The sequence below is a fragment of the Aythya ferina genome, assembly GCF_964211825.1.
Source record: "Aythya ferina genome assembly, chromosome: 1".
Classification (NCBI taxonomy): Eukaryota; Metazoa; Chordata; class Aves; order Anseriformes; family Anatidae; genus Aythya; species Aythya ferina.
In genome coordinates, this window is record NC_140296.1 from 170,301,086 (window position 1) to 170,328,199 (window position 27,114).

Below are 27,114 nucleotides of genomic sequence, written 5' to 3' on the forward strand. Positions count from 1 at the left end.
GATAGGATTGGGGCTCAGCATGTCTTCACACAAAGGCTTGATTTTTTTCCTCTGTCACAACCTCCCAGCTCTATGAATGCGCCTGGTTTTGCCTCCTCTGAGGCAAAAGGGGGCTGAACCAGTGTAGGTCATGGCACCAAGTCACAAAGGCAGGCAGTGAGCAATTTCCTTCTCAAGGCATAGATACAACCTCTTGCCACTCTCTGCACAGCAGGAATCCTTGAGGATGTCAAAATCATGCTCTGAAGGACAAAAAAAGACAAAAGTGGATGTTCAAGCCGAGAGCTACTCACTACAAACACCTTCCAAAGGGCAGGAGGAGCACCCCAGGCTCCCCAGGCTCCAGGTGACTGCAAGGTTACTCCAAAGAGGTGGGAGTGGAGATCTGCCTGCCTGATGTAGACAGTGCTGATGCTGCACTTCACGCAGTCTTCCTTGGCTGTGCTGACTGGGAAAAGTCAAAGAACAAACATCAGGGCAGCTCAAGTATCTTGTGGTGTCTTCTGCTTACTGTAGAGATAAAGGGAGTCGTTTAAACAGGTTGATCTGTGTGTGACAACATTTACGGGATCAAGGACAGGCACCTGGCAGGTGAAAAGAGAGTGATAGAGAATCTGGTCCACGGAAAGGGAGCAACAGGTTCAGAGCAGTTTCTGAACGAGATGTGAGAGGGACGGCATGCTGAAGTCATAGCCTTGTTCTATCAGTTTTAGCATGGGAGAAGAAAGGAAACTGGGTGATATTGGTATTATTCATTTCAAGTCCTGTTACCTGAGCAGGAGGTGACAAGAAGGGATCATTACAAAATTTCTCTCCAAAAGTGCATTGGTAGACAGTGACCTCTTTTCTCAGCTTCATCTTTATGAGAAGGACAAGACCTCCTCTCCCCCTTCCTGTGGGACAGTCCAAAGTCTCCTATGTTCTTGCTGAACCTCACAATTAAACTGGCATGATCCTCCACCTTCTACCCTAGTTCATCCATTCCCAGAGGGGCTGTGGTTACAGAGCCAGCTGCAGGTGCACCTGTAAAACATCTGTGAAAGCTGTTTGCCACAATGGGCACCAGCAGAAGTGATAACAAGGTTGGAGAACTGATAACTTGATTACCTCTATCTGGTTTTAATGACAATGAAATAAAATCAATTTTCACTGGGCCTGTCTGGGCAATTGCAATTGTGCTGATTGAGTGTTTCACCTTTGCCTTTGAAATACGGCGGCTGCTGTAACCAATAAAACAAAAATAAGGAAAACAATTACTGTAATAGTTCATTGGAGAATGTTAAGAGCAGAGCTGCTGATGCAGCACAGCCCAGGCAGGGAGAAAGAAGCTGCTCCATGTACAAGGCAGTCCCTAGCTTCTGGCTTTCAGCAGCTGATGGTAGAAAATGTTCACTCTAACACCGGATGGTAATATTAAACAGGGTGGTGGATAAAGGATGTCGGAAGATAAGCTAACCAATTTTGGAATGGAGGCAAGTGAATGGGACAGAGAATATATGAACACGGTGTTAGGTATGTCACCCACGTGAAGCAGAAGTCTTGACAAAGAAATAATTGTCTGTTGTTTTATAGGAGGTTGTCTGATACGGCACGTGGGTTTTGTGCATAAATCTGACTTGATGACTTTATACAGTTTATTTTTGTTTGTTTGCTTGGTTTTAGTATCGATGAGGAGTTTTGTCTGGGAGGCAATTTTTGGCTCCGTAAGGATGGGATGGAGCTCTCGCTTAAGCAGTGCGTTCCACTTCATTATTTCCTGAATGAATTGTTAAAGGCGGGTTAATTTGCTGTCTGGATAGACATCAGAGTGTAAAGCTTCTGGTGGGCTGAAGAAATCCTTTGACTTGTTACAAATGGTGCCATGTTTGGCGCAATTAATTGTGAAGTAAATTTTAAGATGCACTAAAAGCCGGTCTCTTCTCTAGCAAGCAGGGAAGACCTGATTCACGGTGTGCTTTCCATGTAGCATCATTTTATTTATTTTGGTGTGATCAAATGCTTGGTGGTCCTGCCCCCACACACCAATCTATCACTTTCCCTCTGCTCTCTCCCTCCCCCTGTGGTCTTTGCTTCAACTGCTCTAATATACTTGTCTGTGATTGTCAAAAAGCTTTTCTGCTGATAAAATCAGGATTTTTCTTTTCCTCTCCCCTATGTATCTGTGAGATTAAAGCTTCATTGTGCTTTGATTAGAACGTTTTCATGTTCAGTAGGCTCCTTCTCCCCCAGAACTAGGATTTCTAGGGCTTGTGCCCTATTTATTCCAAGGCAATGGTGAGGGAAATGAAAGATAGGAGGAAACAGGCAAAAACCGCCACCTCTGCTGAAACGTGGGGCCCTTCCTGTGGCACAGAAACCAAGGCTCTGTCCATGGCAAGGGGATGTGAGGGATTGCTCAAGGGCCCCCACCGTTTTGTGCGGCGGGCTGCCTTGTGGCTTTTAAAGAAATCCTGCTTTGTGAGCCGCCGAGCTCGCCACGCAGGTGGTGGCAGCGGTCGCAGCGAGTGGCACAGCCGCGCCGGCTGACACGGAGCTGATCTCTGCATCAGCCAGGAGGAATTAAGCTTTGTCACTCCCCGCTGGGGCTACCTTTCTCCTGGCATGTGCGCAAGGAATTCGTATGCTGCTGCTGCTGCTGCATTCGGCAGAGCAGAGTCCCGCGTGCGCCTTGCCAGGGAAGGCAGCGAGCAAGAATGATAGCTGTCTCTTTCAAATGCCGCTGTCAAATTCTGAGGAGACTTGCAAAAGGTAACGTGTTTTCCTTGTTATTCATTTGGCATCCCTGGAGCAGCCTTCCCGAAGCACAGCCCGATGTTTTTACTTTTCAATATGACCAGCCTTACAATTTACTGTCAGATAACAAAGAACTCGGGATACGGAGAGGGTTGGGGGCTCTTGCAGCTAAAATCCTTACACGTCCCATGCTGTGCTCCTGTTAGCTGAATAGGTTCATGTTTTCTCTCTTTTTTTTTTCCTCAGTTTGTTTTAATTGCTAAAGAAGGAATTTTTTTTCTTAAGTGCTAAAGTTATTGTGGGATGTAATTGTTCTGTATTTCTGCAGACCTCTCAGAGGAGTCTCTAATGGGTTAGTGCATGCTCTGTCTTACTACAAACAACTGGCAGTGATATTCAGGTCCTATATACAGGGTGGCTTTCTGTTACTGAATGCCTTTCACAAGCTATTTCTATGCATGCTTTAGATCCTAAAGCCAAAAATGTTGTATGAGATGAGGTACAGATAGCAGTGTGTGGCTTTTTTTTTCAGGGCTGCACCAGCAGGTCACACTTGTGAAGTTAATTTCCCTGGTAGAGTAGCGTGTGTTTTCTGTTACTGTAAATCTTTGTGGTCTCCAGTTTTAGCACTCACAACTTTAAAATACTCCTTGAATCTTCCTGGGAGTCCTGGCTGATTGTTAAAGCAGCTGTGTGAAAACCTGGCTGGATAAGACACCTTCAGTCTTCAGAAATGAAAGTATTTTAGGGTTTAAAATAACTTAGATATATCTGATTTATTTGATTTTTTTCCCCTTCTCTGTGTAAAAAGGTTTTATTTGGGGGTTTGGGCTTTACATGTGTGTGCCTGTGTAAACTTCCAACATTGTAGTAGCATTACGTGCGTGCAAATCAGAAGCTTCTGGTTTTTAGCTTAGGTGCTGTGAAACAGTTAATGGGCATTCCTGTGCAGCTGTAAACACATCCATATGTAAAGGAAACTGTATCAGCCTAGCTCGAAAAATCAGAAATCCGTGAGTATTAATCAATAGAGCTCAAAATCAATTGGTATTTTATTTTGGAGAAGCATGAAAGAGTAGGATGCTAATACAATGAGGTCAGTCATGGGAAAAGAGAAAAAAATATTGTAATCAAACTTGTATAATGCATTTTCCTGTTCTTTAGATTGCTGTATAGGGACACATTGAAAACAAACGAAATCAAATATTTATTAAGCATCCCTTCCTCTGTAGATTTGCTTCTCTTTCAAATCTGTGCTGGGTAATGTCTCTTTTTCCTCATATGTTAAGAATGTTTCTATTTTGGTAGCTTTATTATACATTTATCAAGCTGGATATAAGCATTTTTTCTTTTCCTGGTTTGTGTAGCGGAACCTTTTTGTGTTCTGATGTCTTCATAAGACAGATTTGGACAGTAATTTACTCTCTTGCTGATGAGAGTTGTTGCTCCACTTAGATACGGTTTCCCCTAGAATAATCAATATTCTTATACATCATAGCCATCTTAATTCTTTCACACTTCCATCACCCAGCAGAACTCAGGCTGGTGGTTTTTCCCTTTGAAATGATCTTAACTTCCTTTGAGACTCCTCGGTCCTTCTACTTCTTCCAGTAGGAACTGGTGTGATGCTATTTTTTTTATTTTGCATTAGAGAAGTTTGTCTTATGCTTTTCTTACTATTAACTGCCAATATACACCCCAAACAACCTTGAGATGTGTGTATATAACGTAAGCTTAATTCATGACAGATTTGGGTTGCTGTCCTAATTGGCAGCCTCCTGAGTGTTCACCATTTTGAGTGCAACCTTTGTTCTTCTGGGGAACTCCTGGGTGTTCCTGGGCCTTTGCTTTTGCATCTCAGGCACCAGCCACAGACTGCTCAATGTAACTGGGATATCAGAGGACACTGGTGGACTTTCATATTATTGGCGTGGAGAAAATTTTCTTGCTTGTAGCCTGTGTCAGATGGGAGAGCCCCTTGCCTCTTAGTCCTAGGGTTTGCTCCATGCTTTATTGCTTTCCCTCAGTACTTTCCCCCAGCCTGCCTCTGCTAATGTCTTTTCTTGTACACTAATCCTCTACCTTAGTGCAGCTGCCCCAAATCAATTCTTTACTATCTTTCAAGACCTGCCAAAGTGAAAAGAAATAGGAAAGAAATAAGTAAGACACTTGATTAGTGCCTTGTGTTTTTAATAAATGTTATACATGCAATTAATTGTATGTCACAAAGCAGAAATCTTTGCTTTCATTTATTGCACATGCCATTTTTCATGCCTGTCTTGACAAAGTAAGCTTGCAACTTCATTTCTTGCTCTTTCAGATAAGGATGTAAACTGAAATGTCTCATCTGGGCAGCTGGAGGTTCTCCAAAAGCAACTCTTCCCAGCAGGAAGACGTTCAGGCAATATTGTGTTTTACAACAATTACGCTCCCCTCTTCCTGTGCTTCATCTTAACCTTTCAAAGCAAAAGGCAGAGTTGTGTCTCCTTGGATTGCTCCACACACTCAATTCCTCATTTAAAAAAATCTCAGAAAGTAAAGTCTCCAAGTTTGCTGGGTGAATTTCAAAGCAGAAATACCTTGTCTTGGTCTCCTTTTCCCTCAGCAGAGCTCCTGTTTCAGCGCCTGTCAGTGCCGCCCTTAGGAAGCACCCCTCCCCTTCTCTCCATTTCCCCACTGCATGCAACCCCTTCTGTTTAAAGTCAGCCAGTCTGCAGACATACCAAAATCTGCCCTTTTTTTTTTTTCCCTCACCGTTTGCCATTGAATAAATGACCCTGCTTTCCTTCTGCCACCATCGGCCCATGTATCCCTTCCGTGCTGTGTTGCTCCTTCGGGTACAAGGGCCGCTGTGTCTGCTGAGGTTGTTGTGCATTAATTCTTTTTCCATAGTGCCATTGTATCAACTGCCATGCTTAGGGAAAAATACATAGCAAAAATACACAGTAATTCTTCATACAGCAAACTTGAAACACTATGAGATTACTTCCCTTGATGTGCATTACTCTTATCAGTACCTCAGTTTTGCGAGCCTTTATTTTGGAGCTCAGTAGACTTTCAGTAATGAAATACCGTGTTACAAACCTTAGGTGAAGCTCCATACTTGTATCTATTAATAAGCAACCGTGGACAAGAAGTATTACTGGTTTTGATGATGCAATTTTCAAGAAGGATGCTGTATGAGGCGGTTGTCTCATCCTGCATGAGACATGATTGAATTCAGATCTAGTCTGTCTGGTTAAGAACCAAAAAAAATCTGTTTTCTGTTCCATGCATTTCAGTTACAAGTGTTTTTTATAGTTAAAATGTTTATGGTGAATGGTGAACCTATTTTCCTTCATGTGTAAACCTCTATTTTTACCTTTGAGATGATCTATTGATGGTTTGGTCTCTTTTTAACTGTGATTATTGATATGTAGTTGGAGATAATGTTTTTATATATATTTAAGCAATAAATATTGAGGTAAAAGTGGTTAAGCAGTTCTGAAGAAAAAAGGTATCTTCTCTACCATACAAGCTACTAAGGTTTGCACTGAGTCTTTTTTTTCTTTCTTTTTTTTTTTTTTTTATATGTTCTCTAAATCTTTTATCACTTTCCCCTCCCAAAACAGCAAGGTAAGCCAAAAACCATACTAAAAATCTGAGGTGGTAGCAGTTTTTATAGACCCCCCTACGAGAAGTATCAGGCTGAGAGAGAATGGTAGCTTATATTTGGGGCAGTGAAATATAATTCTTCCCTAGATTTATTTCTGTAGTACCTTGGGCACTGAGAAGCGTGCTGTGTATACCAAAGAGTCTGTGGTGATCACTTGCATTTAATATAAGTGGGAAATTGAAATTGTACAATTTATAGTAATTATGTTAAGCATAACAGTGTAGTGCAATGGTGAAAAGTTGCTGAAATATGTAAGCCAGTCAGATTCGCAGCTAAATTAGCCACTTTATAGTTTAAAAATTGCCTTTCAAGCAGTGCATTACAAAGCCTTGGCTGTCATTATTTATGTGTGGACAAGTTTGTTTTTCCCTTTATTAGCCCCAAGAACAGGTCATTTAAGAAACTGTGTTACTTAGTCTATCTACTGAAAAATGTCTCTTGTTAGAGGCAGGGATGCATTTTTAAGCGTACTCGGATCAGTGAAGTTATTCTGGATATTATTATAATGGAAACAGAATGAGAGCTCTCTGATAAAGCCGTCAGCTGCTGTTACACAGTGAGCAGTGTGAGGAGCTGAGTGGTCTGCCTTTCACCCATCATGGCTTCATAGTGTATCTTCAAGATAATTTATCACCTGCTGCACATTCAGATCACTTCTGCAGATATAGATTTTTATGCTCCCAATATGTTTCCAATACAGTGAGACAAAGCAAAGCTAAAAGGCAGGATGGTGTGCTCCAATTTCCAAGATGATCAGTTATCAAAAGATTGGCTATGGGTCTAAAGCATCAAAGGATGAACTCTGAAGGTAGCAAACTGGATTTAAGTTATAATTTGCTTTGTGCACAAGCAACTACAAGGAGAACAAACACAGAAACACTTTAACAGCATAAAATGAAAACGATGTTAAGGACTTGAGACTACATAGTACCTTTTTACAAACTTTCTAGTGTTCCAAAGAATCAGGATACCTTAGTCACCTTAATCATGACAGCAATTTACTAGCTTTGTGCACGCAACTGGAGTTTTTGCAATGTGCTTTGAGGTTTTTCATGTTCAACACATGCTTACCCAAGTTGTCCCCATTTCAGATTTTGTTCCATTGTATTTCTAAAAGCAACTTCTGTATTTTTTCTGACTTAGTAATCAAACAGTGTTGAAAGAATAAAGAGTGGAAGCAAAATTTGGAAACTTTCCCCTCTATTCATGTGTGGGAAGTTCAGGGCCAACTCCAGCAGCACAGCCTATCCTCAGTGATGGCTGTCATCAACACGTGCTTCATGAGAGTATACCAGGGATCCCAAGGGGACACCCATAGACAAGGCTGTCCATAAGGGATGTTTCACAGTTGATGTCTTGGAATTTTTGAACTTTGGAACTTGGAATTTTTCTTTTGAAAGACTGCTTGTTGGATTTTAAAAAAGGTAGGCAAAGAGTGGCCCTGTGCCCTGCTGTATGTCCCCCTGCTGTCAGTGGCAGCCTAGTGTAAAAGCCAGGCCTCCTTGCTCCATTTTCTGCATCAGTGGAGCAATGGTTGCTGGAGTTGGTGGAGGCTATGACAGAGCAGAGCAGACTGCGTGATTATTTCCCTTCTAGATTTTTCATCCATCCTATCTTTTTATCCAATCTTTTTTTATTTGCACTTAAGAGTGCCTTTAGCCAGGATTGTTTTAAAGATGCTTTCAAAGGGCATTATGATCACTGACGGAAAGGGGAAGAGATTAATTTTTAAGATGTTCCTTCTGTAATTGCTGTTTAGGATTTCTAGCACAGGATATGTGTAGAACAAAAGAAGATTTATTATATTTAATGAGTATTAGTTGTTTGCAATGTTGTCTTTTTGTTCAAAAGAATTCTTTGAACGGGTAAGAAGAAAGGAGGAAAAAAAGGTTTTCTCTTCTTCAGCAAGCTGATGGCAGTTCACAAGTTCAAGCAATATTTCTTCACCGCTAATATATTCAAGAAATGCCAAACTGTTTATTAATTATTCAGGATGATCTGAAGTACAGCAGCATACTAACTAATCTATGTGAAACTCTGACAGAGAAGATAAACAAAAATACTTCCCAGATCGAGTATGTCCTGCTCACAGTAGTAGCACCACTGCAGCACCACTGATGGTCTGGGCACGTGTGTGCCAGGAGCTGTGGGGAGAAATTCTCTCCCTTTTAGATATGCTGACATAATTGCATGTAGATGCCTATAAGGTGTGAAAAGAAAACCCCAAGCAATTATATAGAGAGCGGCCGTTAGCTATCCGATATCTATCAGATATATGGAGCTGATATCTGATATGACAGCTATGATATCTGTTGCACGTATAAGAAGTAGAGATCATTTTAATGTTTTCCCCCGCATGTTTAGATTTGCAGAAACTGGGTCAGTTAACACAAATTCTTGGCTATTTTTGGTGAACTCAATTCTGGCTGAAGGAGTTCAGCAAGTGTCCTTGACTTTGTGCCTTGTCCCTACCAGGATGAAGGGCATGGCAGAACTTCTGCCCTCACAAAAATATTCCAAGACAAATGAGGGGGGAGGGGGAAGAAAAGATTATTATGTAGTAGTTTGTAGGCTCTTCAAATACCAAAGATGAATTGAAGCTACTCAAAAAAATAGGTTATTGGTAAATGGATCCAGTTGTGATAGAATCAGGCAACCTGTTTGAGCTGTAAACAGCGGAACCCCGTTCTGGCTCTGGGTGGTGTTGGCATTGCTGGAAGACAGAAGTGCACTGCAAATGTTTCATGAATTTATTTTCAGTGCTATCACTGCTTCAAATAGTTCCAGCAGATAGCAGGGAGCAGAGACTCAGAAACACCCAAGCATTTTGTTTCTGTTAGGAATCAAATACAGATGAGTGTCCAGCATCACACAGAAAGCCTGAGGTGGACCGAAGAAGAGTGCTAAGCAGGAGCCCATCCTAGGTACAGTGGTATATGGGCTGAAAATGGTGCAAAAACATATATCCTTGCATTCTCATGAGAGCATGGGGCTTTCCTTCACAACCAAGCTAACTCTGCATTTGTCATTATTAGGAATCATTATTAATTTGAGTGAAGTCCAACCAAGACAACATGGAAAGGAGAAAGGGTGGCATGGGGTGGGAGACAAGAAATGGTACTCGTTGCAGGCCTTTGTTTTGTGGCAGGGCACTGCTGAGGATCAAACAGTAGGGATTAAAAACTGATCACTTTATGCAAATGTTTTACCAATATAAATTCAAAGTCTCTGATTATTTAGTAGTATTCATGTAGAAATTTTAGGAAGGTGAGACCTCAGGTGGAAGCAGGCTCTAATTCTTCATGTTCCTGTACATGACGGAAGGATGCGCTTTAATGTGCTTTATGGATATTAAGGTTTGGGTTTTGATAAATCCAAGATTCCCTGTCGAATAAGAGCATACCTGCATTTTTAGGCAGATTTCTGCATTTTTTCCAGCCTAATCTGTCTCCCAGCATGACTCCAAGGATTTGTGCCCAGTCTGCACTTTACAGCCTCCACTGCTGTGGCAATACTGATGTGCTTAGTAGGCACAGCATATAAAAGGGTGAGTTTTTTTTTCTGTCAGTGTAGGTTATACCACCCCTCCAAACAGGTAAAGCACTGGTGGAGGTGAGGTTCTCCTGCCCTGCACCCTGGGAGCTCCACCAGCAGAAGGCTGTCCAGAAATGTCAAATTTTATGCAAGCTGTGAGCAAAAAGAAACTCTTCAACTTTTTTTCCTCAAGTGAAAATCTGATTGTTAACTACAGAAGAAAGTAGAAGTTTTATATTCAAATATGTCAGCCCAATAGTTTTATATTCAAATATGTCAGCCCAAGGGAAGGCTTTCAGAAAGCTGTGATCACAGAGAGAGGGGCAGGTACATGCATCTCCATTGCCACCTCCATATCCCATTCCTTGAACTGCTTATCTGCAGGTTTTATTAATACTGCTGGGAATGGTGTCTCTAGTAGAAGAGGAAGCTTTCCTGCAAGTATGTTGTGGCAGAAAAGGTACTCAAGATTGGACTGATTAAAAAGATTAGGCATAATTGTGTGGGGGAAAATGTTCCTGGAAATAATGTGTCATTTACCAGGCCTACTCTTTCTTAGCTTCTCTGTGGAACAGAGAAAGCTGTTTAGCAAAGAAATACCAGCTATTCAAGCAACCGAATTACCATAGTGTATTGGTAAATGTCACCAATAAAACACAGTTTAAATCCCCAATACTTCTCAAGGAAACATTTACACTCTTAATGAACTAGAATTTGATAGCCCTGAAACCCTGGCAGAAACCATTTCTGAAATCTACACTCCTTTTTCGGACATCAGGCATGTGTTGTGACGTGTCAGAGAGCAGTACAGCTCTGCACAGATATTGTAGGCACGTTGTTCTCTATATCATAAGCCAGGTATTAATAACAAAGATGAAATTTCATACCACACTGTGAGGCTTAATTTGATATATCACCCTCTTCTCCCCAGTAGTCCAAAGGAGGGCAGCTTTTGAGTATTTTAAGTTTTCCACCAAGAGGGTCAATGTGTTTTTTTTCCTTTCAGTAACATGTTTGTGTACACGTACTAAATTTCTGTAGACCAAAGGTATTTTGATGTTGTTGCAGCACCTGTGGATTGGGAGTCCATTTTGTTAAATCTGTGCATAATTTATCACAGCTCTTGTTCCACTGAGTTAAATCCAGTTAGTAATTGAAAGAAAACATGACAAGCTGTGTGATATGTAGTACGAGAGGTACTTTTCCACCAGACCAAAAAAAAAAAAAATAATCTTGGAAGTAACAAGAAATTGCAAGCTTCAAAAAGAAACAAATGTAAATGTAGAAATTCATTGCTATTGTCTCAAACAATGAGAAGGAGTAGAGAAAGAAGTAATTCCATGATGAGTTTTATTTTATCAGTCTTAAAGCATTGCAGAGAAGTGTGGTTTTGGTGAGGGAGGAAGATGGAACTTGGTGAGGAGGTTTTTGGGGACCGTCCAGAAAATTGTCTAGCTGCCCATCAATTGTCTAGATGTCCATCATCATTCTAGAGCAGTGTTAACACAGCGATAAAAGCGCCTGGCTGCCACTTTCACGCGACATTACAGAGTTCCTAAGGCAGAAATGAGCCCTTCCAAGTGCCAGCAGCAGCAAGTGGAAGTTAGGTAACACTTCAGGAGACTTTGCGGAAGATCTCAGTTCCATCTTCTGCACTTGTGTTGTGGTCTATGTCAGGGCGGTTCACATAAGGCCAGCAAACCACCATCAGCAGGAGATCCTGTAAATGTGAATCTGAGATTCACCTCTTAAGTGCATATGCTATGTAATATTGTGCAGCAGCTGCTCTGTGTTGGCTGACAGCTGCGTGGAGATGGTAACTGTAGCCTCAGGGAGTAAGGCTGACTTCTCTTCATTGCATCTCTGGCAGTAACACAGTGCAGAGATCTCCTTTGTCCAGTGTAAGAGCAAATCAACAGCCTCTTTGCACGTAGTCCCTACAAAAACATGGGTTATCCGACCTTATTCTTCATGGGATTCATACCCTCACAATTTTACACAGACTGAGAGCTTGGACTGGTTGGGCTTGGATGTGATATACGGATGCTTCTCAAGGTAGCCATAAGTCAAAAGAAACTGTCAAAAGAAACACCTCTACTTTTGCAAATAAATTGGTAGACAGAAGAGGTCACAAAGGTAGTAAGAAGTTAATGCAGGCTATTTCTTTTTCATGGTTCCCCCCCAGTTTATGAAAGCAATGTCTAGACTTTTTCTGATTTCTGTCATAGGACATCAGGAGAGGATGGATCTTCTTGGTTCCAGCATTATCCAGAAGGGCTCTATAGCATTTGGAAGTGGTTTGCATGGTGTGGTTGTACATATGTGTGAGTTTGAGAACTCCAGGTCAGTGTGCAGAAGCAACGGTTCAATTCGTCAGTAGTTCAAGTGATGCCCTGGGGAGCAAAAAAGGTGACTGAAGTGCACCCATAGGACACTAAGTGTGTATAGGTACCTTTGAAATTAATTTGACAGATTCTTCTTTCTGCTATGCTTACTTTTAAGACAGAGAATTGGATAGTTGGTTATGTCAAGAAACAAGAATTTTTCTTTAAAAATCAGTCTTGTAAAGAGGAAAAATATACCAGCACTTGGTGCTTTGGACTTCGTGTAATTTTATGTTTAATGGAAATTTGGAGCCCAATAGCTAAATACCCATTGTGAATAAAATAATCTGGTCTTTTTTGTGTGTGAATTCTTACTTGTTGCAATTCTGACCTTGGTCCAAATTGGTCTTGATACTGCTGAAAGATGATGGATAGCTGCCTAGGAAGAAATGGGCCAGTTAATTCCCACTCTGTTGTCCTACAGAAGGTACCACTCAGCACAGCCGAGCTTCCACTCACGTGTTCATTCACTGCTTGAGAAGTTTCTGTGCTTCAAGTATTTCTCAGGAATTTCTCTGGAGCCAAAAATTACTTTAATGAGCTCCCTCCCTACTTATATTTAATCATAATTAGGCATAGAGCAATGAAGTAAGTGCAATTTCCTCTGATCTTTTCACAGCGAGTGCTACTATCCATGTTAGCATAAAAAGGAAATAGCAGAGGGATGATACTGGGAAAGAGACTCCTTTGTTTTGGTTTGGAAATAAAGGATAGGGCAAGGTAGACAGCAAAGAGGAGAAATAGAGCTTTGAGTGCTGGCATGTAAAATGGAAAAGGTTTTTGTAGACGAGTGATATTCATAATCATGTGTTAGATTCTGAAATTTTCTTGAATTTTCAGGAACATCTTTTTGTTTGAACAGCTTTAAATATAAATTCAAGTTTTATGGGTGCTTTTCTTTTTTCACTTTTTTTTTTTTCCCCCCAAACTAAAGACTTTTGCACTGAGGGACTTGATCAAAGCCCACAATCAGCATTGAACTGTTAGCAGGGTTTACCAAAACCCGAACACATGAGCACAGAAGCCTACACTCTTTATTTCCTTAGCCTGTCCCATGATGACTTTTTTGTGTACACATACCAAAGGAAAAGTAAGCTTGATAAAGAGTTTGAAACATATTTTCAGCTGGATGATTTATAGTTAGCTGGAATAATTTTCGGATTACCTTTTGATATATCGATACGGTTTCCTACTTATTTTTCAAGCTGATGAATAATTATGTTTCCAGTTGTCAATAGAGATTTAACAATATGCCCTAGTTTGAGAATCAGAATATGATTTACTTTTCCTGCTTGGATATGAGGACGTGATGTTCACTGTGACTGGTTTTGAAAAAAGAATTAAAACAGCAATTTGAACAAAGCTCTTTCTCTTCCTTTGACTGCAAACAAAACGTCTTCTTATCTCATGTGTTGTCCACACCACTTGTCTTTTGGGACTTCTACTGCTATGATATCTGGAGTTTATGAGACAGAATACCTGATGATGTCAAAAATGATGGCGAATAGCAAAAGAATAGACTAAAACCAATTATAGTTCATAAACCAACTTTAGGATTGAAAAATATAGGTAAATGTTGACTACAGAGCTGAGGACATCACACCAACTGACTGTTGCAAACTGTTCACAGTTTAGAAACTTAGATGGAAAATTTCTATATGATATCAATGAAACTCAATGTTGTAATGCCTAGTGACATTGGAAAAATTCCTTGCATACACTGAATGAAGAGAAAAAGGTCAGCTTTGCAAAGCTGCAGTAACTTCTGAAAATAATTCTAGATCTAGACACCTGCGTGGTTGAACTGAGTTAAAGTAGCTTAGCTTAAAATATTAAAACACCTGAAAAACTTAAAAACAAACAAAAAAAAAAAAACAAAAAAAAAACCACTGAGGATGTATGTGTATATATATGTATGTCTGTAAGCATACACATGGATACACACACATACAAAGACTATTAAACTACCAAAACCAAAGCTTAAAAAGTAATTCAATAGTTCAAATCCCAAGTAGTAATTGTGGGGAAAAAAATAATTTGCACAATATAAGCAGGAATAATTCTAAATTTTAATTTCCTTAAAAGAGTGAGGTAAATCTACAGTCTAGAACAGTAATGTTCCCTGCAACCTGTCACATTTGCATTGTTGCATACCTGTATGCAGAAAGATCAGTGTTCGATCTGACTGTGGAGATGAATTTTTAATACACAGATTGATACATGGTTAAAAACAGAAATACTGTGATATAGAGTATGTCAGGACACTCAAATAGTCAGTCTCAAATTCCTGACTTTAAGATCTGAAGACCAGAAAATAAAGAAGTAACCACTGTTGTTCCAGTTTGTATAATAAATATGAAACAGGTAAAATAGTTTACAATACATATCAAAAAATGAATAAAGTTGTATTCACTCCATAAACACCTTAAAGACTTTGACAATAATAGTTAATGTTCTTTCTTCAAGAGGATATTGTAGAAAATATATATGCTACATACTTTACAGAGTGGATATCCAAATTATATATCCATAAAGTTCAGTCATGTATAATAAACAGTCTCAAAACCTTTCCTGAAAAAGTGTGAGGGTGAAGGGGAGGAACACATATGCACACTCAATGTTTTTTTTTGTTCAGATGTTAAGATGAACAAAATCAGACCTACTATTTGAAAATCAATGTTGTCTTAAATAGGAAGAATAGCTAACATAGCCTGTGTGAGTGAAAGAGAAAATATGGTCAGATTAAAGCTGCTTCATCCTTGTTTATGATGAAGGTGTCATCAGGATACTCAGGAATGCTCTTGTGCAGAATGTGAAACTCCTGCCCACGTTATTATCTGTGCAGCTGAAATACAAAGAATTTATGCTAATTTATTCTCTCTGCTGGTTTTCATTACAAGGATTTTTATTCATGGTAAGCCTCTCCTGCAAAGGAGAATAGTCTTCCTGTAAATGTAGGTTTTGTGACATGAATCCACAGGGACTGTCTGTCTGATTTGGAGTTACTAATGGATTCAGCATATTACTGGAGCATTTGCTCATCTAATGCCACCTCCTTGAATTGTGAACTGCATGAAGGTTTTGTTCTTGGCCTTCTCTTCAAGTGCTTCTTTCATGGTATCTGTGCCAATGAGCGCATCCAACTCTTGTTTCTCTCATTCTGTTCTTGCTAGTTCAGAGATTGATTTTGAAAGCATTCTGTGTAGTTTCCTCAAACAAGGTCTGTATAACCAAAGTCATAGGTGCAAATGCTGGATACCTGAACCCCTGCTGCAGTCAAGCCCCAGACGGAAGAAAGAGATCATGTGCTGAAGCTTTCAGTAAAGAAAGAAAAGCTGTCAAGGGCCTGATTGCAGTATATCAGTGTTAGATGGGCAGCACAATACAAGCACTGCTAATCTGAATCCCTGTTCTGGGGAGGAAATGAAGAAGCAGGGGTGTAATGAGATGGGGGTCACCAGGTTGCTCTTTGTGCTGTCCAAGCCCCCTCCATGCCACTGCAGCAGGGAAGGTGGAAGGAAGAAGGTGGGTAGAAACAAAGCCTGCTGGGATGTATGCTCATACCTAAAAGGAAGCTCAAGTTTTTCTGTAATGACTTGACCACGTGGAAGTATATATGCCAGTGCACATATATGCTGACAACCGTGGTGGGGAACACAGGATTGAGTGACAGGACAAGCTGTGAAACATTTGTGAGACTGAAGTACCAAATGGAAAAGATAACCTAGGTGCAGAAAGATGAAGAAGAAATTCTTCTTAAACTGCAGGGGCGCACAAGATGTAGATGGAAAATATATCGAAGAAACAGTTCTTGCAGTATTGCAAAAAAATGTAGAAAAAGTACAAGAGACCTTTATGAGACCAACTTTGAGGAGGGAGCTAAGAATGTTGGTGTAATTGTGTTGTATATGTCCTCTTCAGAAGATGCTCAAGAATAATAGATAATCACAACAAATAAACATAAAAGAGATCCTTTATCAACAGAAGGAAAGCTACGTAAGGGGAGCTAGTTTGATACTGGAAGCCAAATGATAGGAGTTTAAAGGAAACTATTTTCTTAAGCCGTATGGCTCAGAAAGTTGACTAAAAGTTATGGGTCCAGAAATAAGGAGAAAGCCATGGGCTGAAAGTGTCTGAAACATACTCCTGCAAGATCCTGTGGTAGAGGCTGTGGTCTGGGGTCTGGTGGTGTAAGCTGGCCTGACTGAAAGAGGAGAAAGAGCAATGACCTTCCCAGAGGGTAGAGGGCTTGGGTGAGATTCAGGAGGGGTTTGGAGTCAGTGGTTCTCACCTGAAATGGAGCAGACCTTTGGTAATAGTTTGGCTGAAAAGCCACATCTGCAATGGAGACAGACTGGGGATTGAGCAGCTACCTAATTGTTAATGCTGGGAGAACATTTGAGCTACTGCTATCCAGTCTATTGCGTTCAGTATAGGTCAAAAATAATAACGTGGATTTTTGAGAGGTGGTAATTGGCTGACTTTTTCACTGGATGATCCCTAGATCATCTCCAGCTGTAATGCTGCAGGTAGTGGTGTAATATAGACATGATGATTCACCATACAGCCTTAACTGGAGAAATGCATTGAGAAATGCATCAAATATGCTATTTGATAGTTTTAATTCTATAAGAATTCTGCTGTCCTTTGTCTTTTAATGCCTTTCTGTTCTCTAACATGTCACATTATTAAAGGTCACTCCTATATCAGGCTGTGGTTTATTAATGTTAATAAATTATAAGTGGATACTATAACAAGTTGTTAATACATGGTAACGTTGATCAGCATTGATCAAGGGTCAGCAAGTGTATTTCTATCAATGGCTTATAATGTTTTAAAATACTTGTTAATGATGTGACAAGTATCTGTCAGCTAGGTAACTCCTGAAAAGTATGTATAAGCAGTGCCATAGCTTGATGTACTGCCTGACTTTTTGGGTATTTTGTTTTGTTTTGGATGCCTTGACTTTGTAAGACCCTTTTTGTGTGGAACTCTGCAGGTTTTGATGGAAATTTGTACTACTTGGCTGCTTTTAGAAACTTAGTTAAAATGTTACCTGCTTGAGAAATGTTGGCCTTAATTTTTTATTGGGGGGGGGGGGGGATTGGTTTCAGCAAAGCTTTTGATATTGTTTCTCACAGTATCTTTCTGGACAAAACCTCCAGCATACAGCTAGATAAAGACATGATACAATAGGTGAACAATTGGCTGACAGGTTGGGCTTGAAGAGAACCCAACCAGTATATGGGTTTACACCAGACTGGTGGCCAGTCACTAGTGGGGTTCCCTAGGGCTCCATTTTAGGGCCAGTTCTCTTTGTTGCTTTAATAAATGATCTGCATGCAGGACTGGAATGCATACTAAGTGTGCAGATGATACTAAATTAGGAGCAGCTTTTGACTCCCTTGAGGGTAGAGAAGCCTTGCAGAGATATCTTCAAAAATTTGAGGTCTGGGCAGTCACCAACAAAATGAAACTTAAGAAGAGCAAGTCCCAGATCCTGCACCTGGGAAGGGGCAGCCCTGGCTTTCTGTACAGACTAGAGGACAAGAGGCTGAAGGGCAGCCCCACAGAAAGGGGTCTGGGGGTTCTGGTTGGCAGCAAGCTGAAGACGAGCCAGCAGCGTGCCCTGGCAGCCAGGAGGCCAACCGCACCCTGGGGTGCATCAGGCCCAGCACTGCCAGCCGGGCGAGGGAAGGGATTGTCCCGCTCTGCTCTGCGCTGGGCGGCCTCACCTCCAGCACCGTGTGCGGCTTGGGTGCCACAACATGAGAAGGGCATAAAACTGTTAGAGAGTGTCCATAGGAGGGCAATAAAGATAGTGAAGGGTCTGGAGGCTAAGAGATACAAGGAGCAGCTGAGGTCCCTTGGTTTGCTCAGCCCCTAGCAGAGCAGGCTGAGGGGAGGCCTCATGGCGGCCTGCAGCTCCCTCACGAGGGGAGTGGAGAGGCAGGTGCTGAGCTCTGCTCTCTGGGGACAGCGACAGGACCCGAGGGGACAGAATGGAGCTGGGACAGGGGAGGGTCAGGCTGGGGGTTAGGGAAAGGCTCTGCACCCAGAGAGTGCTCGGGCACTGGGACAGGCTCCCAAGGGCAGTGGTCATGGCACTGAGCCTGCTGGAGATCAAGAAGCATTTGGACAATGTTCTAGGACACATGGTCTGATTTTTGAGTGGTCCTGTGTGAGGCCAGAAGTTGGACTTGATGCTCTTTGTGTGTCCCTTCCAACAGGATATTCTATGATTCTATGATAATTTAATTTTTGGTTTTATATTCTAGCAAATGATGGCTTGTTTCAACTATTTGTCAAGTCATCATAGTGCAGTGTTAGTACAGTATTTTCAGGAGTGAAACAAAATGCATGCCACTCATACCTCTGCTGCCTAGCTGGTGTAAAATATTTTTATATACATATATACATATAAATACATATATGAATGTATCTTTTTACTCTACACAAATCAAACGCCTTTCTGACCAAACTCTTAAACTGTCAATCTTCAAACCTTAGCAGTTACACTTTTTCATCTGTTTTTATTTGGAACATCTTTCAGGTAGCTGTATTTCAGATTGATAGCTTTTTTACAAAGCAATAGCTTGGGCTACCAGTGAGAATTGTTAGTCAGCACTTTATGCGCTGAAGTTACACATACAGTTTATCCTTCTGTTGTGACATTTTATTTTATTTTATTTTATTTTTTGGCTGAAGTTATACACTTTCGACAGGAACTCTTCAATTATAGAAAACTGGTAACTTCATTTTTGGGGGTGGATCCACTGCCACACTCTTGATATTCCAGTGAGTTGCGTGTATTTTCTGTTCAGACATGATTTAACAGATCCCTTGATGAAATTGAATTTTACGTAGTGTCCCATCCTCTTAATACGTTCTTCAATTTGTTCTTGTTTTTAACTGGTATTCCTAGTTACAAGAAAAAATTAAAGAAGGGTAAGAGTGGAAAAGAGTGGAAAAGAGTGGTGAGAGAATCATGGGATTTTGACTTTGTGAATGTTTATTTTTTAATTTCTGTAATAACAGAGAGTTATAACTTTTTTTTTTTTTTTTTTTTTTTTTTTTTTTTTTTTTAAGAGAGGGAAAATTACAACTATATGCTGTAAGGCCTACAGCTTATTACTGCACACTTTATTACTTAAAGTTGGTTATTTGACAGAGAGCAGTTGTTTTTTTGTTTGTTTTTAAATTTATTTTGTTTTGTTTACCTTTAGGGTGATTCTGTTTCAGTTTCTTCTTTCTGTATCTGAGATCTTCTCTGTTTAGTTTTTAAGGATTTCTTTGAGTATTACACTTTCCTTTGTTACTCAAGGGAACCTCTTCAGAGTAAAATGCTTCTTGTAACTGATCTCCCAAATCCTGAAGTAGTGCCAAGGCAGTAATTAATTCAAAATAGGATTTTTTTTATTTTATTTTTTTGTGTGTGTGTGTAAATGTCAGCATTTACAGATGCCAGCACTTTTTTTCTAGGTTGCTGTACAGATGATCTCAAATTAGCAGATACTATTTTTGTAGTATAAAACTGGCTGATACTTGTCCCTTAAGGCAAATGTGGTAATATGTTAAAGTTAAAAGATGATAGCTTCTATGTGCTGCATATCCTCATTAATCCTCTATAGACATTTTCTCCCTTCTCAAAATAACCTTGAGTTAGGGAGCAGGTCCTATTTACATGTGTGAATTGTGGAAGCCTCGTGTGTTGGACAAAATACAAGGGAAACGTGATTAATAGTGGTCAGGGCATGTCCCCACATCATCCTCACTAGTTTCCATAGACTCTGAGCTGCTTTCCAGTCATCTCTCTTTTTCCGTCCACAGATATTACAGACAAACATAATGGATACAACCATAGGACCATGTTGCAACCACGTTGCAAAAATAATGTTATTCCTGTCCTTCTTGTATTTTTTTCTTTTCTTAGAGCCTTGTAAAGACAAGGGAGGAAATGTTACCACAGTGGTAGTTTGCATCTGACTGGGCTGCCATGATTTCACCTTGGGATTAGAATGTGAGACTTCTGCACTTGTAATTCTCACTTACTTGCTATTGAATTTGATTTTGACCTCTTTTAAGTTGCTGCTTTTCACTTGATATGTTATTTGTGGTTATTTATTCATCATTTCAGGAATTAAAGCCTTATTTTAGTTGTATTTAAATGTCACACAGTATAAAGTAATGTCATTTTCTTGCATACATGAAATAATTACTTTTTCATACATAAATTTCAAAGCACCATTCTGGCATATATCATTCAGAACATTTCAAGACATATATTCTTCCAGGAGGATTGAACCAAAGTCATATTTCAAACTGGTAACCCAATGTTATTTTTCTAAAAGCATTATTAAATTTGCAGTGCTTTTGGTCAAATTGTAATATAAGCGTACAGTTGTATTAAGCAATCAGACAATCGGGAATAGCTTTACTTTCCTGAAGGATATATACAGTTATCCTTGTATCACCCCAAAATTTTATACTGCTTATTTCATTTATTTGCTGCCTGCTAATTCTTTGCTCAGTAGTACATTTTTCTAATCCAGTGCCAACACTGGGAATTGTGTAAGTCAAGAGTTGAAAGAATGGTGACTACAACTAACAAATTGCTGCATTAATCTTTTTAAGGGATATAACTGGAATTTAAGATGAGAGGAATGATACACTGCATTAAGTTAAACCGTGTTAGTAGTTTTACCACTTCTAAAAAGATGCGTGCATGATTATATCAGTTTAATAGACTAGTGCCAAAGTGTGGTTCTCTTCTATTTTTTTTACTTATTGTGGTGCTAGGATTGCCTCTGTCAGTTTGTCCAGTTGTCTTTTTTTTTTTTTTTTTTAATACATTCGCAATGTACAGAAAGCTTCTTCTTCAAAAATACAAAGATCTCTCTCTCTCTCTTTTTTTTTTTTTTTGCTAGTTTTAAAGTAAGCTCAGTTTTTTATACAGTCTGATATGTAATATACAGAGGGAAAATACATCTGATAAATTCTTCACAACAATGCATCCTCTTAATTAAAACATGAAATGTAGTACTGTAAATGCTGGTATCAATTTCCAAAGAAAAGAATTGAAAGGAATTGAAAAATACTGCTGAATATATTTGTATTTTGTATAGTTTTGTAAGTTACTTCATAAAAAGCAGGAGTTGCTTAATAGTTTAAAGCCTGCGAAATTGCTTTTTTAGTGGAAAAAAGAACTGATGGAAGCTGGGTCTGCTATTGCACTTTCTTCATCTGCACATTAAAATGTAAATTCTCACCTTGGATTGTATAGAAAGCCTTTTCATAGAATTAGAGTTAAATTAGGTGTGACAGTTGATCATGATTAATCACCAGTTCTTCACTGAAATAGTTTTGTTTGTCAGTGTTGAAAAACAGGATTCTGCAAGGAGTCATGCAGAGTGGGAAACATCAACTGCATTTTTGTAATATCTCAAAGACAGGAAGCGTGTCAAGTTAATGCATGCTTTTGTATTTTATTTCAAGGTGACAGTGACCTTTCTTCTGATATTTTAAAAACATGCAGTGAGGTGGGGAGAGTCCCAGAACAATTTTGGTTGAAAGATGGCTGGTAAGTCAGACTGTCCAGAAATCATGGACTCAGAGGTGTTTCATAGCCTCCCAGTCTTGCTGGGTGTAGATACCAAGGGTAAAGGAGAACTATTAAGTTGGGTACGGGTGTAATTGGATACAGAGCATGAAAGGAACTGTGTTTTTCTGAGCATCCTGACAGTTATAAAACCTGTTCAAGGCAAAATCAGTCCCAAGAACAATGAAAGAACCTTGAAAAACTCTCTCTATGCCCCTTCATGTTTACCTTTGCATCTAACTTTAGAATGAACAACATGGTAGGAGAAGTACTGAGGGTCAGTCTCTACCAGCTAATCTTGCTGCAGGGCTCATGCTTGGAGACCTTTCTACTTCTGTGATTCACATGTTTGCAAGGACTTGGTGGTTTCTGTAAAAGCCAGTCGAAGAAACTCTTGAAGACTCGATATGGAGTTTTAGAATCAGGCACTCTTTAATTGCAGCACTGGGCACACAGGGGAGTGCTCCACTTAGCGTGCATGCCGAGTTGCTCACCTACAAAGGTTATATGCAATCAGAAAATACATATTCATTAGATTTCCAATTAATAATTAACATATGCTGTTTCCTGGGACTCATTAAAATAAGTACGTGTCCCTGACACATGTGCATTTGTTTCTAGTGTTGGTCTTTTGGAGTCTTCTGGTGGTCATCGATAGTCTTCTTCACTGTGTTTGCTGGTTGAATTCAGTTCTTGTGCATGCTCAGGCCATCTCGTTTCTTACCTTATTGTTTTAACTTTGGCATGTATACTGAGCTACGTCGTTTATACATCCAAGGACATATGCACACCATGAGTTCCTCACCTAATCTTCTTCTGAAACATCCTCAAAGTCTGAATCATCTTGTTCTCACTTTGAGAGAAGAGTATTTGAAAAAAAACTCACCCCTGTGAAAATACTGCTGCAGCTTTCATCTTAACAGAAATAGTAGAACTCATTGGGGAAGAAAAAAACAAAAACAACAACAAAAAAACACATTAAAGCGAGTATTGACAGTATTGTTATTGAAGTGTCAATGTTGACTTTTTTCCAAAAAAAAAAAAAAAAAAGGCATTTTCTGTCATTCCCACTTTGTTTCTTTAGAATTATGTTGATAGTGTGACTCTGATGACTGTGTTAACAACTGTGAAATGCAGGTCATTACGGAGATTAGGCTGGCAGCCCATTGCATCGTTACTGCCTGTCAATCCTCTGTGCTTGGTAAATTAGGGAGTACTGCAAGAGATGTAGCTGTATGTTTTAATATTTCTTGAAGACTTCCCAAGGATATTCTAATAAGCTAAAACAAACATTTCTAACTTTGCAGTAGGGTTCTCAATGATAGAATACGTAAGCATAAACCCATAGATTCCCATTGCCAGGGATGATAAATGAGAGTGGTTGAAGTTCTCATGCAAATGTAATTACTGGCAGAAAAAAAAAAAAGAAAAGAAAAAAAAAGTTCTTCATTATGCAGTCTACCTTTGTCTTCTCTCTCTCTGGCTTTGCAACATGATGCATACGTGCTACTATGATCGTCTTTTGTATTTGTTGATAACCTGTGTACCATATTTATGTGGATATTAAACAGTGGGTGTGCATTTTTGGCCCAGACATGGATGGGTATATGCACAAACACACACGCAAGGATGCACATGCCTACTGTTATGTTTCTGAGCGTCCTGAGAGATACCGAACTTATTAAAAGTAAAAATTGGCCTCAAATCAAACTCAAATCAAACTATAAGGAAAGAACTTTGAAAAACTTGTTTTATGACACCAGTTACGCTCTTGAGTTTCTGTTACAGAAGCACGTGTTGGCCACCAAACCGGTCTTTGGCATGTGGCAAGTGTCGTATTTGTCAGCCCTCAGGAACCCTCTTCCCACCTCTAGGTATGTGTATCCAGTCTGACTGCCGTAGCTCAGGCACTGCTACGTCGTCAGGGTCCTGCAGTAGAAAAAAATACTAATGCCTGTAGATCAGAGTAAGCTATGGCAAAGTATTTGGTTTGAAATCTAATAAAAGTTCCAATTAGGGGCTTCTGCAAGTCATACCTTAACTTGCAAATATTCTGTGGTTTTGGCTTTTCCCACTTTCTTGAAGCAAATTTCTGTTGTAAGAAACAGGAGGAATTTTAATCTGATTCTAGTGAATTCAGGTTTTCAAAACCTTCTGATGAGAAGATCTCAAGTTTCACACTTACCTCCTTTAAAACTTCAGGAGGCTAGGGTATGATGCATACCTTAGGATTTCTTTTTTGCTCTTATTTGAGATTGACAGTTCTGTGAATACAAAAATAAGCTGTTACTTATCCTCTTTTTAAATGGAGATATGTTTTCATTATTTATTTCTTCTCTTTTTTTTGTGTTTGTCCCAGATGAGATTCTTCGTATTTTGTTGGCGATTCAGGCTTCACCAAACGTTTGCTTCCAGAAAGGAATTTTATTTGCAAGGTCGATAAACCTTGAGACTGTGCTCTGCTTTTAAGTCTTTTAGTGCAAGTCTCTGGAGGTTCTACTGATAAAGAATTGGCAGTGATTAAACTTTTCCCATATTCCATACAATGTTTAATTAATAAGCTCATTTTAACCATTTTTACAGCTTTTTTTTTTTTTTTTTTTTTACTACTTTTAAAAATGTAGGCAATGTCTAAGTATACACTTGACTGCATAACTTGAGGCATCTCTCCCTTCCTTATAAAATAATTTGTACTTCCATTTGGTCTAATAAATATACTGTTATAGATCCGCACCATGTTTAAGATTCAGGTAACTGCTATTTTTAATTTGAAGCTCTTTCAGGTATTATGGGACCTGTCTTGACATGGAAGTTATGGTTTGCTGTCTCTATGGAGTGTGATGCACCTTCAGAGACAGGTGGCACTTGAGCAAGGTCTTCTAGGGGCACATTACAGGAATCTGGAGACCAGAAGTCATAATACAAGTCTCAAAGTAGGAACCCAGTGTTGCTGTTGAGTTTATCCTTTGGGCTGTTTTGAATCTTTTTGCTGCTATTTCATATTCTGTGGCGCAATAAAAAACAAATGCGGTTTCAGTTGGCATTTGTCTTTATAGAACATGGCAGATGCAAACTGCGTCCCTCAAAGGTTTGAAGTTCGTTGTTGTTTTTCTTCATAAATGTTATGTGGAAATTTAGCAGCCAACATTCAGCTCTGTAGGATAAGGTATAATGGAAATTGTGTCCTTGCCAGTTTAAAAATCCTTGCGAAGCGTTTCTGAGTATATATTTGCATAATGAAGGATAGAGGTATTCTATATAATATTTTTGAAATAATTTTGCTGAAGTATAGAGCTGTTAATATTTATATATAGAATTTAGACCTCCCCTCTATTTCAGGGTAGTATTTAGGAAGATAAAACTCAAGTTTAAGCTTGTGTACACCTCACTGACTTTGCTATGATTAAGTACTGTGCTGAATAATGGAATTCCTCAGCTACCTTCTTTGGAAACACCTGTGTTGCTGTCGTTTTGTGGTCATGTTAAATTCTGAGATATTTCAGTGGAAAAGGGAACTTTGCTGTGTAGACTGTTTTTTTTAGCCTCATCACTCTAAATTCTTTAAGCACTGGAGATTTAAGTTGTGGTAATTCTCACTGTGACATCCTTTATTAACACACAGTAATCCCAAGAGAGGGCAAACCCAAGTGTTCTGCAACAGAAAAAAAGTCGTAGTAAGTGATGTGTCCTAACAACCACAACATTTTGAGGCATGTATTCCTGAGAGGGAGGCTGTCTCCTTGGCCTCTTAAGATCTGCAAACAGGTGGAACAGTCAAAGACCAATAAAACTATCTTCTGAGCATTATTGGAACAGCAGTTGGGTATATTCCCCTGGTGTAGGTGGATCAACACAGAAGTCACAGAAGTCATCTGGTTTGCCATTGTTAATGCAGAGCTATCCACAGTGTGTATGCTTCTGACCATTGGTGTACTGATGACTAGAAATAATATCTAAACTGTAATAAGCTCAAACCCAGTGAAAAGAAGAAGAAATATGTGTATGTTTTATAACTGTGTTTATTAAATACAGTGTGTTTCCTTTTCATTTAAAAATTGTAGCTATTAGTTTTCCTTTCCATTTTTCCAGGGGTGAATCAGCAGAAGAGAAATCCTTTTCTAAGGAACTTAGAAAGCTTTGTAGTTCTTCTACATCTTTCAGAGTTAGCAAATGTCCTTCTTGCTGGATATAAAATAATCCCTCCCTGGAAGTATCAATCAGCCTATTCTTACACCTTTGCGAAGATGCTGAGTGCTTGCAGTTTATTTTATTAGACATCATTGATACTCAGCATTGATACTCAGCATTGATACTCAGATCACTCAGGAAAGCAGTGCCTCTGGTGCACATCTTGGTGGCAGTCATTTCAAATTAGCCATCTGGGTGTAACTACAGGTGTTGGAAAATACCAGGTTAGCCCACTATGACATTTAAATATTTGAGGTCGTATTTCTTGAAAACAGACAAAAGATGGCAAAATTAAACTGCCTGTCACCTCATCCCATCACCCAGATTATCACTGATTAGGATATTGTGCTGTCTTTCAGTTTTTTAATGGGGTATTACCTAAGGGTATGACCTTATATTTGTTGTTGGAAAACAAGATATTCTATTCCTTTTTCTCTGGCAATTTGTCTGTCATGCGTGATTTCTTTGTTTCACTTAGGTTTGGGTGGAGGGATTTTATTGCTAATAATGAAAGTGATGCTCTAATACCATTTACAATTCACTGGGATAATTAAAAGAGTTGCGAAGCTGCTTTGTACCTCTTTTAATTCCCACTGGCTTGATTAGTCACACACTCACTCTCCTATCGGCTGAAAAAGTGATAATTACCACAGACTTCATGAATAAAGCTGGGAAAACTCTTTTTTTTGACAAGTCATAAATTTGCTGAGAAGCAGAGTTTGATAGGGATCAGAAGTATTTGCATTTTCAAGGATGATTATTGCCAGTAGTTTTGACTGAAAAAGAAAGATGATTTCCCCAGATGTTGCAGTATCTTGTTTCAGCATTTTCAAAACTAAATCCTTACTCTTTTGCTTCAAAATATTTTGAAGCTCTTTACTTTAAAAAAATGAGCTTTCCTGAGAGAAAGAACATTTTTAAGGATTAAATAACTTGAAAGTAAAAGGGTGTGTTTCATTTTGGATTGGAGGTAAAGTTTAAGGTTGCTCCAAACCAGAATTTATTATTTATGTTATTATTGT

The 27,114-nt window shown here is 39.3% G+C and overlaps 1 protein-coding gene across 14 annotated transcripts in view; it reads left to right on the plus strand.

Annotated features, from left to right (window-relative positions):
- The window catches only part of GRIP1 (glutamate receptor interacting protein 1), a 316,765-nt gene that overhangs the window by 163,945 nt on the left and 125,706 nt on the right, over nucleotides 1-27,114 (plus strand). For 2 of the 14 annotated variants that reach the window (XM_084492325.1, XM_084492321.1), the window contains exon 1: nucleotides 2,663-2,748. The exons of the other annotated variants lie outside the window; for them this stretch is intronic. In XM_084492325.1, coding sequence (XP_084348451.1) covers nucleotides 2,694-2,748 — 55 coding nt within the window. In that variant the 5' untranslated portion in view covers nucleotides 2,663-2,693. Of the gene's footprint in view, nucleotides 1-2,662; nucleotides 2,749-27,114 lie in introns of those variants that run through there. 14 annotated transcript variants of the gene reach the window in all.